This window comes from Chinchilla lanigera, unplaced genomic scaffold, assembly GCF_000276665.1.
Source record: "Chinchilla lanigera isolate Chin_1 unplaced genomic scaffold, ChiLan1.0 scaffold00057, whole genome shotgun sequence".
NCBI lineage: Eukaryota > Metazoa > Chordata > Mammalia > Rodentia > Chinchillidae > Chinchilla > Chinchilla lanigera.
This window is the reverse complement of record NW_004955458.1, coordinates 9,695,765-9,710,297: the sequence shown is the minus strand read 5'-3', so window position 1 is coordinate 9,710,297 and position 14,533 is coordinate 9,695,765. Positions and strand designations below refer to the sequence as shown.

Sequence of the window (14,533 nt, the reverse complement as noted above, 5' to 3'; positions counted from 1 at the left end):
GGCCTCGCTGTTTCCGGCGCCGGCTCCCCCGCCCGGCGAGGACGCGGCCCTGGCGCTGCACGCGCAGCGCTCCGTCCCGCGGGAACGGGCGCGAGAGGCGGCTTCGCTGCCCGCTCAGGAGTTATTTCTTAATAGGAATTAACACTAAGTTACCGAGGCTCGCCAGATGCACTGCAGGACGCCCGTGACCCTGCCCTTCAGATAACCTTCTTCAAGCGTGTGCATGTCCCGTGCGCTAAAAACTGAAGTTCAGAGTTCTCCGGACATCCTCGATGCTTAGTAAGTCCGGCCGGCCTGGTGGTCGTGACGCTCCTAAGTCCAGACCTACACGTGCCGAAAACGAGGGACGCAGGGAACGAAGAGCACCTTCCGGCTGCAGCTCAGGGCTCCGTCTACACGCGGAGCCTTCCCTGGCGGCCAGGCTGTTACCCGGGCCGGCGCATTAGCAGTCACAGAACGTTCACGCGTGACTTACTCGGGGGGGGGGTCCTTCCTTACACCGGCACAGTGTAATTTTTGTTTCCCCTTTTGTCTTCTTGAGACAGGGTCTCACTATGCAGCTCAGGCTGGCCTCCAACTCACTTTGTAGCCCAGGATGGTTTTGAAGACAGAACGATCCTCCTGCTTCAGCCTCCCGAGTGCTGGGATTACAGGCTTGAGCCACCACGTCCGGCCAAGCACAGTGTAATTTTGAACAAGAGCTTCTGAGGCCAGTAGTCTCGCTGCAGACTTACTGTTTCTAACCTATATGGTGATGTAGATGAGGGATCCAATTCCTTCAAGTACAGGTTTTCAAATTAAAAAGTAACCTTAGCATGCTTCGTAACATTCGTATGTGCGTGTTTGGAAAGCAAAATATATTTGAATATGCCCACTGACAGACACCCATGTTATGCTGATCTTAACCATTTTAAACACGTGCGAATGGTACTTCTGCCTGGCACGTCAAATACTTGCAGTTAGTATTTGTGTGCGTGCGCATGTATAACCGACTTGCAGTGCTTCCCTGACAGCGTAACGTTCGCTGTCACGTTCACTGCATTACAGGGCCGCTACACTCACTACACACTGCCTGCTAACTCACTGTACAATGAATCACAGTATCCCTTCCAAAGCCAATTCATTTGTCCTAATGGCAAAGATTTTTCTTTTTTGGTACCGGAAATCAAACTCGACCTCGTGCTTGCCACGCGGGCGCGATGCCACTGAGCTATACTCCCGGCTGTAGCTAAGATTTTTAAACAGCTATGAAACAGTTGTTTGGCCCTAAGTATAGAGATTTGCTAGAGTAATAAAATTTCCAACTACTTTTAGTCAGGCCATGATACTACTTTATCAGATTATTTCCACAGATGTTTTTGAGTGCTAACACGAGTCTACGCAGAACCCATACATAACGTGCTGCCCATGATGAGCTCATTTCCCTGTATCTGTAATACCCACAATCTAAGTGTCCTTCAGAGGTGACCACTGCCAGCTAATCCTTTAACTTCACCTCAGCAGGAGAATTGCAACAGCTTTGTAGCTTTTCTTATTTGATTTCCCATACTCTGTCTGGCTTACAACTGCAAGTTCATCTCCCTTTCAGAACTTATTAAAAATAAGCTTTAATTTATTCTGCTTGGCTTTTAAGGAATCTCATGATCAGACCTCAATCCCTCACAGCCATTGATGGTTTCACGTAGCTCCAAGACGCACTCTTTCCTCATCTTGCAGGTAACACTTTCTCAGATTATCTTTGCCTGAAATGTAATGTGATGCCCATCCGCTTCACAGATCTGCCTACCACTAAGGTTCATTTTAAGTTGTCTCCACAATGAGCCTTGTTCGTTGCTTTTCCTTCTGAATATTAAGAGCAATATTAACCTGCCCGTGTATTAATCTCTACTTCTTTCACTGTACTTTGCACACCTGTTAAAGATCTGTGTCCCTTGAAAAACTTGATTATATAGTCTTATATTTGGTATTGAGTATGTGGTATCCTCCACTACTTATAGCAAGCACCTGAGAGTCGCTGATGACTTGTCACATTATTATGAGGGCACACTAGATTCTTAATACTTGGTAGTTGTCCAGTAAAAGGCAAGAACTGTTTTCTACTATGGGAAGGTAAAAGTTTTCTGCCCACTTCTTGAATCGTGTGTGCCAAGTGTGTTTTGTTCATGTTACTAAAACTTGCTGTATTCTACACACCATGCTTTGTAACTTTTTTAATTCTAAAAAACAACTGTGTTAAAAGCCATTAAAAACTACATTTAATAGATGAAAAACCAAAAAGGTTAAGTAATCTTGCGCTGGTCACCTATTTAGTAAGAGCCGAGATTTGAAGTTTTAAAAGTCTGACCCCAAACTCGCAGCTCTTACTATGTTACTACTTATACACTGCAGCCTCTTAAAAAAAAAAAAAATTAGATAAGGCGTTTAAAACTCAACATGTTTCAAACTTGAACTAATAATGAAGATCCAATGCAGCTCATAGGGTGGTCAGTTATTAGAGAAATCTTTTTCCTAGTATTGGAAGTTTTTTTATAATATTCAAGTGTGTTTGTCCCAACTGCTCATTCATATAGTAATTGCCTCCAAAGTATTTTTGATTTTTTGGGGGGGTGGGGGTTTGCTTTGTTTTTGTCTTTTTAAGACAGAGTCTCGCTCTGCAGTTCAGGCTGGCCTTGAGCTCACTTCGTAGCCTAGGCTCGTCTTGAACTTGCAATGATCCTCCTGCCTCAGCCTCCCGAGTGTTGGGATTACAGGCGCGAGCCACTGTGCCTGATTTTTGATTTATTTTCATAAGGGCTAGATTTTAATGGGGTGGGAACAATTTTTGTAAAACACGCAACTAGCATGTTGTAGTACAACCAGTTCTGAAGCAATTCATGGGGAATCACCAAGACTTTAGGTGTGTGATTCTAACCTCTGACTTCTATTATATAGCAACTTCCTTATAAAACTGTGAGAATGAAAAAAAGTCACATAGGTAAAACCCTGGCCTACAAATACTAGGTACTCCAGAAATAGTTATTAAAATTAGGAATTAGACATGCACCAAGTTCCTATGAGCAATGTGATCATTACATACTACAAACATTATATATATATATATTTCTCCAAGAGATGTAGGGGATAAAAAAGAACATATGTGATGTACATTTAGCAGTTTCCCACGATGAATGTAATCTTACGTATTGCAAACATGCACCAATAAAAAAAAAATTTTTTTAAAAAGAGTTAATTCTATTCCAAGACAGAAAAAAAATCAGGAATTAGAAACATTACCATGCAATACACACTTAAGTAACATTGGAATTTTTGTTTTATGCTTCTATTATACTTCTGAAAAACGGAATTGATTGACTGATTGCCTAAGACAGGTTCCATGTTGTCCAGGAAGGTCTGAAATTCCTGGGCTCAAGTGAGCCTCCTCCCTCAGCCTCCTGAGCAGCTGGGGGTGCAAGTGCATGCCTGGCTAAAAAAGAAATGTTCAGGGGCTGGGGATTTAGCTCAGCGGCACAGCGCCTGCCTGGCAAAGGCCAGGTCGTGAGCTCGATCCCCGGTACCGGAAAAAAAAATAAAATAAAATAAAAATAAAAAAAAAGAAATGTTCAAATGAATTTTGTGAGGTGCAGGGACCATATGGCACTCATACAGATAGGCAGTCTCAAAACAGCTTCATCAAATTAAAGGCACATCATATGCTTAGCACATGTGAGGCCCTAGATTTCATCCTCAGCACCCACAAAAAGTCTAACGTACATTTTTTACTTGACCTAGAATTTCTACTTAAAGTTCCAAGCAGACTTTCTTTTCAAAGTAACTGTATTGAGATATTTCATGCCTTTCTGACTGTATATTCTTTTATTTTTTCCAGTTTATATGTTAATAGTTTTAACAAAGCTCTCAAAAACATTTCTCAATTTTTGCCCCAAACTGACCATATCTATAAAGCTGTCTTACACATATTTGAATTGCTATGTATAAAGTTTTTAAACAGAGTCAGGTGATGTAGGGTGTCAATAATGTTTTACATCTAACGGGGATGAGAAAACCACACAAGTATATTAACAATTAGTCACTGATCAGATCTGAAGGGAAATTATCAAAGAGATTATAACTTTAAGTTCTAATGAGAAAACTAGTACTGCTGAACATAATTAAAACCTAGAATCATGCTTAGTGCTAACTGTAAAGCAAATTAAGGTTCTATATAATTACAGTTACTACTATGTAGCTTGAGTTAAAAAAAAAGAAATGTGAGTTTGAGACCAAGAGACTTTCATGATTGTAATACATGACTGATACATCTCAACAACATAAAAATTGTAAGGAGAAAATATAACAACAATGGTACTACTTTCAAGAACTGTGTTGGGAGCTAAAAAGAATCTCACAAAATTAGATAAATATATCCAGTCTGACATAAACACCATATGGTAACCGCTTTAAGAGACAAGAACTGTATGTTATGTGTTAAAATTATGACACAGAGGTAGTAAAAGCCAGAAAGCAAGCAAAATTTGCAGTTTGGTGTAAAGCTTAGTATTTTTTCTAGATGAGAAGAATTAAGAGTGCAATATTATAGCTTTGGAATTTTTCTCCTTTCTAGTAAAACTTCACAGAAAGAAGTACTTTTTATCATTGGTAATGGTTTTTCAAATAATGGCACAGTATGGGTGCCCTATTGAATTTTAGTTTAAAATAAAACAAACTACATTTGCAGCAACTGTAAATGCAGTAATTTTCTTTTTCTTACCTGAGAGGCTATAATTAATCCCTTAGTATAATTAGGAATGTTTCATTTGACCTTTGTGTCACCATAAGCAACAAGGACACGGAAACCAAACATATTCTAGAAAGACTCTGAAATAAGAATAACATTCTAGGTCTTACATCAAAATCACTGTTTTGCAATACAAAAACAGCAATCGATGACAGACGCAGTATGTTACCCTAAAGTTTTTGAAAGTAGGCAGTGAAAATATTACAAATCAGTAATATTTACGTAAGTCTAAAACAGTTTAAAGCACTTGCTTCCACAATCAAAAGAACCCACCTTCAAGGACAAAAAAAAAAAAAAAAAAAAAAAAAAAAATCACGTAATTTAGATTTTAATTACATGAATTCATGTGATTTAGATTTTCTCTTTTGAGAAAAGTGGTATCATGACTCTATGCACGTCACAGCAAAGACAGGAGGTTCCGAGTGTAGCTGTTGAGTCTATCACATTTATAGCAGTCCCATGTTGTGAGCATCTTGGCTGCTGAAGCCTGTGGATTCAGAAAGACAGCGGGAGCTGCCCTCACAGATCACTTCAACTTGTTCCACTGTTTCAAACGGCCAGGGAATTTCACCTTTGCAAAAAGGCAACAGCACCCAAAGTGGAAGGCATCCCCGAATCTCATTCACGAGGGAGGCAGTGGTCGGCTGTGGTTCTACCATGACCCGCTCTGCTGCTCACGATCCAGGAGTAGGTGAAGTCAGAGGAGAACTGAACGAGAAGAAGCAGAGGACGGAAGGGGAATAAAACGAGGAAAAATAAGCAGAAACCAAGAGAGTAAACATGCAATTAAAAAAAATTAACCGCAGGAAGAAAGTGATGGCCAGGAAGAAGGAAGACATAGTCAAAATCTTTCTTATGATACAGTAATAAGTTTATCAAATGACCTGAATAATTATATTAACAATGTCATTGTGAAATCAATTCCAAACTCAAATTCTGCATTTTCCCTCTGAAGAATTAGTTATTATCATCTCTATTTTAGAAACACACAGAGGCTTTGAAAACTGAACATGCTGCAAGTTAAAAGGCAGAAGAGCGGTCGCCCCTGCTTTACCTCCGTCAAGGTTACTGAGTAGTCGTATTCGAAAAGGGCGCCCCATCCGGTCTCTTCAAAACTCAACACTGACGGTACAGTCAAAATCACGGGATCTGTAAGAAGTTCACCTAACTCCTCTAGGTGGTTTGTACATAATTCAGGACACAGAGACATTAGCTTTCTTTCTCACACTATAAAAAATTTTCATTCAAAATGAAAGCACCACTTTACTTTCCAGAGGTATAAAAACTTTAATTCAAATGATCATGAAGTATTAGAAACTATTTACCCCCATATGTACGGTAGAAACACACTGTGTTGTATAAACTCCTGTTCTTCTCATGAATGGCAATTTTAAAAAGGTAAAATCCACTCTGATAATGTAGGTAAATACAACTCATCAATACTAACCATAGTAAAATGTAGTACTTTATACAAGGTAAGTGTGTGTCAAAACTGCCAAATGTAAGTAGAAATCTAAGGAATGTATTAGGCCGCTGGTAATACTTTTAAAGAACCATTTTTGTCGATATCTGTAGTAGTTTTCTATAAGAAAGTATAATCCACAATATTCCAAGCCTAAACATTTTGATCCATTTTTGAGCTTTTAAACTCCTAGTTAACTGCAGGCAGGCTGGTTCCTGAAAGTATTCTGCTTGGCTAAGCAGACTTCATCGATAGCAGGATTTAGCTGTCCATCTGCATTACTCTATAATTAGAGAGGATATATTCCGTCATTATACAACAGCTACCTAACCCTTCTTTAGTATGAATGTAATAATCATTTCCTAATGGGGACACTTTCAAGTTGTTCTCTAGAAAACTTCAATAATTTATGCTACTTATTCTGTTTCTTAACTGACCTCCTGACCAAAGATTCCCTGGAACTAGTGATGCCAAACTGTGACAATGCACAAAATACTCCTCGGGTGGTATCAGGAAGGGTAAACAGCACAGGTGTTACTAGCCTGCTCTCTAAAATGAACGCCATTTTCCAAGATAAATTATAGACACAGAACTGCTCATATCTTCTTTCTGATGTTACATATGATGTAAAGAATTTGGTAAGAGTTGATTCGATAACCACAGAGAGGAAAAACAGGTAGTAACACAGATGTTAGATATGAATGTAATAACACTAAAAACCACACCCCAAATGAAAAGCAGTTTTAAGCTAGACTTTTCAGCACTTTTTTTTCTTCTGCCATTTAATGCCTAGTAAATGAATACAGTAAAATTAATACAACTTGAAAACTAGTTATAAAGAAATACTAAATAAGACACTAAAAATGATCTTTTCTTTCTTGGCAGTGATAGCGCTACTGAAAACGGAAACATAATCCATGCAAGTTAACCATTAGCTTGTTACCTTCAGAATGGACGAAAGAGAAAAGGATCTTCGTCATCCAACTGTTGGCACAGGTCTATTGTCCAACCACCCACGACACATACATACCACAAGCGACAAAAAGTGGTCATGCCAAGCGTAAATCTCTTCGACTTTTCTCAAGTGTACCAAGGACACAACTGCTCCTGCTCAAGGACTAGTTATGGACTCCGATGTGCAGAAATAACACACCTTTGAAATCTTCCTTTTCAATCTCCCAGCACTTACTAATTTCACAGAACACAGTTCTACTTAGTGAAGAACTCAACTCATACTAACAAACCATGGGGAATGTGTTAACTTTTCTAGAAGAGGCATATTTTAGAAAACAACCTAGAAGAATGCTTGATTCAAGGGCATATATTGCCAGTAGCGGCTCCTGGAGAATGTGGAAGATATTCTGGGAAGAAAGCCTGTTAGTTTTTGAACCCTGGGGAGAGCCTACTTACTTAGCGAGACACCTTTGATTACTGTATAACACATTCACCACACCCATGTTTTGAAGTATAAGGCATGATCCTGGTACTAAAAACAAATACAGTATTAGTTCAAAATCTATAATGTATATTGTATATCCTTGACTCATACTTGACCTTCATTGGAAAAATAATCATTCTAATTGCAATTAATCCCTTATTTCTCATGAAGAGACATATTATTACTTCATGTATATTCATGGCAATACTTTAAACATGTTATTGAGATGGTATATAGTTCTTATTATATTTCAAGACTTTATCATATCTGTATTTTTCAAGTCCCCAATTTAACATATCCACAGAAAATACACTAAATATACACCTTGAGTAACTTGTTACAAGTGTAAGGAGACCGCTAACAGCAGACTGTATGAAATGACATATTCTACCTTGGTCCTAGGTGAGAATAATAAAGTAGAAATTCATGGATTCAAGTAAATAAAATATCTCAAAAAAGGCATTACTGTATGGCTACAGATAATAGTACAAATTCAATAATTACACAATTACAATATCCACAAAACTACCTCATTTGTTACTCAATTTTAATAGCTTCTTATAATTTTATGATTATTCTGAAGAGGCTGAAATTTATAAATACTATTAAAATCAGAAGCCCTCTAACACATTAAAATAATATCAATGCCATTATGATTTCTTAGGAAAAAAAAAAAATCAATGTTTTAAACATCTTCATGTCTCCACATAAGTGATACGAAAATTTAACTGAGAAGAAAAATATAATAGCACAATCCATTAAATAGAAAATATAGTCAGCTAGATCAATGTCAGTTCTTTTAAAGAAACAAGTTAATACACTCAATAGCACATTTCTTCTCCACTCAAATAGGAAAGTGAAACAAAATTAGCATTTTACTCCATGACAGCAGGCTTACTGCACTTCTAAATGCTCGAGTATCTCCAAAGGTACACCTGTCATTTTTTTAAACATACATACATACATATGTACACACACACACACACACACACACACCTTTACACTTGTGGGACAGTGTAGTTATTTTTCTTCTTGAGAAGGCATTACAAAATGAAGCACAGAAATCAAAGAAACCTCACAGGTGAAATTTTAGGACATCTGAAATCATCTTGCCTGGGTTATAAGTCAAAGACAATGACAAGTTCACAAGGAAAAAAATCAGTAGAAATATAAAATACGAAAAGTCTTCAAAATTCAGACAGTAAATATAAAAACAGACTGAAGCGAAAGCTGGAAGAGATATTCAAAGAAATGAGGTATGGTGGAGTCAGTGCTACAATATGTTTCAATGTACTCAGCTAGTAACTCATATTTCCAAGTTAGATTCAAAAATTAGCAAATTATAAACTATCTGCTGCTGTGTTCACATGACCTTTCTGGTCCAATGTTTAATGATCACTGATGACAATTAAAATAAGCAGGAAAGTAACTGATTACATGGTCAGCTAACCTGCACATAAGAAGGCAAATTATAAGTAAAAAATGTAACCAAGCAATTTTGTATTAATAATAAATACAGCTTCAAGCATTTAACATTATCAATATTTTAAAAATTTAAACAATAAATGCAACTATTTTATACAGAACTGTACTGTTTATTATACACACAGGTGTATCAGTTCCCTTTGTTTAGGAAGGCTGGTTGGAGACAATATGGAATGTTACAGTACCATCTTGCATAAAATTTTAGTACAATTTTGCACTGAAAAAGGGTGCAAAAATACCAGCCTAATAAATCAGAATTGAAATCTCTTTTCTTTCATTTTAAAAAGTACATCATTAACACATACACCACAAACTGTACATAAGCTCACTTCTGAATCACCAGTTAAAGATACAGCAGCGGCTACGCCGTGGTAGAACTCTCCCTCCCACCAGTGTAACTCATCAAGGACTCGCAGGGCTACTCATTCAGAAGCCTTTGCTGCTGTGCAAACTTATAAATATGAAGTCCTGAACCCAGGTCATGACAACTGACAGGTGGCAACAGCTGCCAAGACTGTTTTGTGGTAGGAAACGTCCTTCTCACAGCAGACGCGGGAGCATTCTTGAGGGGGTCCCGTAGCTCTCTCCCTTCAAATATTCAAAGGCAGCTCGTCAGGATTCTCCATTTTGGACTTTGGACGCTGGCGGATGCATGAAATCCTTGAAGGGAACCAGCGCCTCTTTCAGCGCCGAGCAGACTTCCGAGGACGAGCAGCTGATGCACTCCACTAAAGTTGGGTATAAGGCAATCACCTGTGCCCAGGTGTTCCCGTCAACTGCAAGGTAAGAAGCAGAAAAGAATCTCAAACTAGGATGGGTCTGAAGAGTAGGACTCCCCAGTTAACACACATCATCAACGTTACATGCAGTGGAAGGAAAAGACTGAGCGCGCAGGCTGTACCAGCTGGTGTATTTTCTCTTAAAAAAATCTTCGCAAGATTTCCTGCTCTATTTTCTAAAACACGGGAAAAAACATATAGTTATTGTGTATAGTTCTCAATACCAACCAGTTTCATAAGGGACATTTTAAATGGTAATTTGTGAAAGCGTTGGAAGCTCATAAAGTAACTTCGAATAACCTAACACTTTGCTGTTTTCAGTGCAGACTCCAGGGACTATAGCGTACATTTCAAGAACAATTAGAGAACATTTTTTTTGTTCAGTTGTCTACTAAAAACACAAAAGCTCGTATTTCAAGTAATATCCTTGATACTAATTTCAATTTCAAATCACCAAGCGCAGATCTAGTTACGGTCACGCCTTGGCCCTCATCCGCTTTGAAACCCGTCACCTGGCGCGCAGTGCCTCTTGGTGTGAAGACTTCGTTCCAGTACTCGTTTGTTTGGGGTTAGCAGCCCAAGCCAGAGAGCTTGTCAGCGTCAGCTGCCCCACGCCGCCCCGTCCACAGCCCAGTGGCTTCGTGAAGAAGTCACTGAATTTTCCTCCCTTTCTGTACTCATCAAGTCTGCCAGAACCACTGAAAGGCAAATGCCAAGGGATCACTGCCTTCTCTTACTCTGTTTGCTAGCCTTTAACGGAATCACCAGATGCAGACGCTGGTGAGGAAGGACCACGCCTGCCTTTCTCACCATCACCACGACCGACCGGGACCGCTGAAGGTTACGTGCTGACTGGGCAGAAGTGTTACATCCCGGTCAGTTAATAATCTGCTCCCACCGAGAGATCACACAACACATTTCTGTTTTCTGAGCACTCACACGGTGAAACGTCGTCTGAGCACTCACGTAATGATTTTACGGCACTGTGGGGAACAAGTCTCCAATCTGGGCGGCAGTATAGTAGAAAAGAAAGAAGAAAATGTGCAGAGTTTTGATTCCGTTTTTCACCCTAACTTACTGGTTGCCAACCACACCAAGTTCCTTCTGAGATTAGGGCGAGCTGGCCAAGTCATTCGCTTCCCTTCATCGCGGCTTCTGCTGTACAATACAGGACTGAGTTTCCCAAACTAGAACTTTTTTATTTACTTATTTTTAAAAAGTTCCTGGTCCAGTAAGTGTGGCAGAAGTTACATATCTCTCTCCTTTTGAGGGCTAATAATTCACATGAATTTATTGAGGGCTTACAGTATAAGATCAGATTTAAATTTATCAAATCCAGGATTTCTAAAATTAATATGATTACAGAACTTTTCCACCCAATATCTAACATCACATAATTCATGTTTACTACTTACTATATATCTTAGAAAATCATAACCTGTTCATGAAACTTTTCTCAGATACTTCCTCAGAGCAACTCTTAAGTCTTAAACAACACTGGTCTAGGAAGTTTAAATACTCTGCCCCAGCTGTCTTGTTCTTATTTACTTGTTTGTTTGTTTTCTGCTTTCTGAGACAGGGTCTCACTGTGTAGTTTGTAGTTCACGCTGGCCTTGAACTCACGCGATCCTCCTTCCTGCCTCAGCCTCCGAGGCTGGGATCACAGGCCTGTGTCACCACACTGGGTGCTCCAGCTATCTTCTGTGAAGCTCTTCGTGAATCCTTTCACACAGGATTATCCAGAGTGAAACTGCTTTACAATGCCTACATGGAGAATTAACTGACAAACCCATTTTTCGTTTCTTATAGGAAAATACATAAGTACATGAAGATGACATCTGAAATAAAACTCATGGGAAACTTTTAAATTCCTTACATCAAAATATTTTGTAAAAGTCTACCATAAATTTCTGTGGGGGGTTTATATCTGACTGTCAGAAAGATGAAAGAGCTGAATGTACTGATAGTGAAGTACTTCCGTGAATTCCACTGAGTGAAAAAACAAGAGGTTCAAAACAGTGCGTATGATGTAGGGCCATTACGTACATCTGCACACGACACTGAAGGTACTGGGACATGTATTTCAGGGTTACACAATCAACTTCTGCAGGGAAGCGGAATTAATAAAAATGGCGCCTGTGGGGAGGCAAGCACTGCGCAGACACTGAACAGGGCAAAGACTCTCTTCAGACTTTTTCCTATAAAACTATTTATTTCATTTCTTTGTGTACTGGGGACTGAACCTTTACCCCAGTCCTTCCTCTGTCTCTGTTCCCACTAAAAAACTTTAGAACTTTAATAAAAGTTCTAAGTAGATTGGAGTGTACTGGCCCTAAATCTTAAATCTAAATCTACTCTCCCAAACTAGACTGGATATGCACAGTATGACGTATTTCTGTTCAGGCCTGGTTTTCCAGCCTTTTCTTCTTTCTTAATGAAGCTTACTGTGCCTTTCTAATATAATGTGATCATCACTGTCAGTTATTTCATTTAAATTTTCACTTCTTATGATCACAGGCATAATTCTAACTCTCTCTCACAGTTTTTAAGGTTAATTTAGTTAGATCGTCCATCATTACTACACTGCCCGCTCCACAGCCCAGTGCCTTTGTAAAGAAGTTACTGAACTTTTCTCCCTTTTCCTCCCTTTAATATGTTTATGTTTCAGTTCCTGACAGCTGTCTAAAGATTACATAAAATAAGGCAAATATTATGCATGTAAATATACTGGTTATATTCAGCACATCTCTGACAATAATAAAGAAAAAAATAATAAATATAGCTTCAAGCATTTAACATTGGAATAGCATAAAGAAGTTCCTGGTCTCTAGGAAATCAATGCATGGCTTTCCTTCACTGAAAAAGTAATTAAAATGTTAAAAAAAATCTTTTTTCTGAGGAGTGGATGAATTCAGGATATTGCTCTAGGTGTTTTCTTAAAAATTTTACCTCACCCTCCTCTTTTCCAGTCTTTTGGTTAAAGAAATAAAAGTGGAATGCCCCTTAAGATTTAGTATAATAAAAGGCTGGGTATGATGGTGCATGACCGTAATCCAGCATTTGGGAGGCTGAGGCAGGAGGATTGCTATGAGTTCGAGGGCAGCCTGGGCTACAAAGTGAGTTCGAGGCCAGCCTGAACTGCATAGTGAAACCCTGTCTCAAAAAGACAAAACAAAACAAAACAAAATCAACAACCCACCAAAATCCCAAAACACAAGATTTAATATAATATCCTTTTTGAGTCAAAGAACCAATGAGTGAATTTTGACAGGAATTCATATCCTGCCATTAAGTTATTATTTCAATTACTGAACATTCCCTTTATTTAGGGTATTAGAAGTTCAGCAGTAGTGTGTGTCCAGCACACACGAGGCCCTGTGTGGGTTTGAATCCTTGCACCACAAAAAAGTAAACAAAACAAAACAGAATAATAACCAATAATGCTGCTTATAGTGTTAGTCTGCTAAAAAGTAAGCTCACGCCAGAACGTAAATCAACACACTACCGTCCTCTTTAACATAGTCTTGTGTTAAAAAAAAAAAAGCTGAATTAAAGAGTGTATTTGGTAACACAACTGATTTATCTTCTCATACCAACTATTTGTCTTAGGCCCCTGACAAACTCTTAAAACCAATAGCTGGTCCAACAAACCACACTATGAGAAGCAACGCTGTAGCGAACTCAAAGTAGTACAAACACTGTCCAAGAAGGCTCTCAAATGCTGACAAGGTCAGGGGAAGGGAATCATGTACACGTCTAACTGCAGTGAAAAACACAGACTTCAAACAAAGGTACATATGAAAGAGGATTAACAAGGTTCACAAGAGGGCGGTATCTGAACTGGGTGGACACGGCAGTAGAACAGAGTGCGTGGAAGGCTGGGAACACTTAGGAAGTTTGAGAATGCTAATCTAGTGGGACAGGTAGAGCAAATGAAATCAAGCAGGAAATACAGCACGAACAGAATGGAGTCAGACCGCAGGACTGCAGCACCCAGCCATCCGGGGGGAAATGGCCAATGAAAACGACTTTTTAATTGTGTTTGGAGGGAACAGGGAAATGAATGATCCAAGTCATGCAGCGGAAAGATCATTTCTGAACATAGGGTGAAGAATGGATGCAGTAGAAATGATCAAGAGAAAGGGAAAACAAATGAAAAGGAACTATGAAAAGGACTCCAAGGTATTTGTACAGCTTACATTTACAATGTAAATCGGTAAAAGCAGATGAAAGCCTTCCCACCTATTCCAGAAAGTGAGTGATCTTCCTCATTAGAAATAATGCAACATGAACTGCCCATGCGACAGCCTGGGTGCAGACCAATTTTGTTTTTTCATAAGTCATCTAAAGTGCCGTTTCGTTTACCTAGTAGACATCCTAATGGAGTTGATGCTCTGCCGTCATGAGAACTGCAGAAAAGAAAGCCCAAGGGCTTTTACGTTCCTAAAATTCAGCTAAATTAACAGTAGCACAAAAACACACTATGGGTGACTACTTTTAAGATTATGATATACTATATTAACTACTGTTATTCTCTTCATTGCTAGGAATTTTTTTCTTTTTAAGATTTACTTTTTTTTTTTTTTTTTTAAAGA

General features: G+C 38.8%; 1 protein-coding gene and 1 long non-coding RNA gene across 4 annotated transcripts in view; one reads left to right on the top strand and one right to left on the bottom strand.

The window, feature by feature from the left end:
- Window positions 1–592: 592 nt before the first annotated feature.
- On the top strand, window positions 593–7,906 carry LOC102018476. Its single transcript, XR_001236457.1, has 2 exons — window positions 593–1,716; window positions 7,122–7,906. It is a non-coding gene; the product is annotated as an uncharacterized LOC102018476 (long non-coding RNA).
- Window positions 7,907–8,207: 301 nt separating this feature from the next.
- Window positions 8,208–14,533, bottom strand: part of Mon2 (MON2 homolog, regulator of endosome-to-Golgi trafficking) — an 82,277-nt gene continuing 75,951 nt past the window's right edge. For all 3 annotated transcript variants that reach the window (XM_005397433.2, XM_005397434.2, XM_005397431.2), the window contains one exon: window positions 8,208–9,935. In XM_005397433.2, coding sequence (XP_005397490.1) covers window positions 9,772–9,935 — 164 coding nt within the window. In that variant the 3' untranslated portion in view covers window positions 8,208–9,771. The remainder of the gene's footprint in view (window positions 9,936–14,533) is intronic.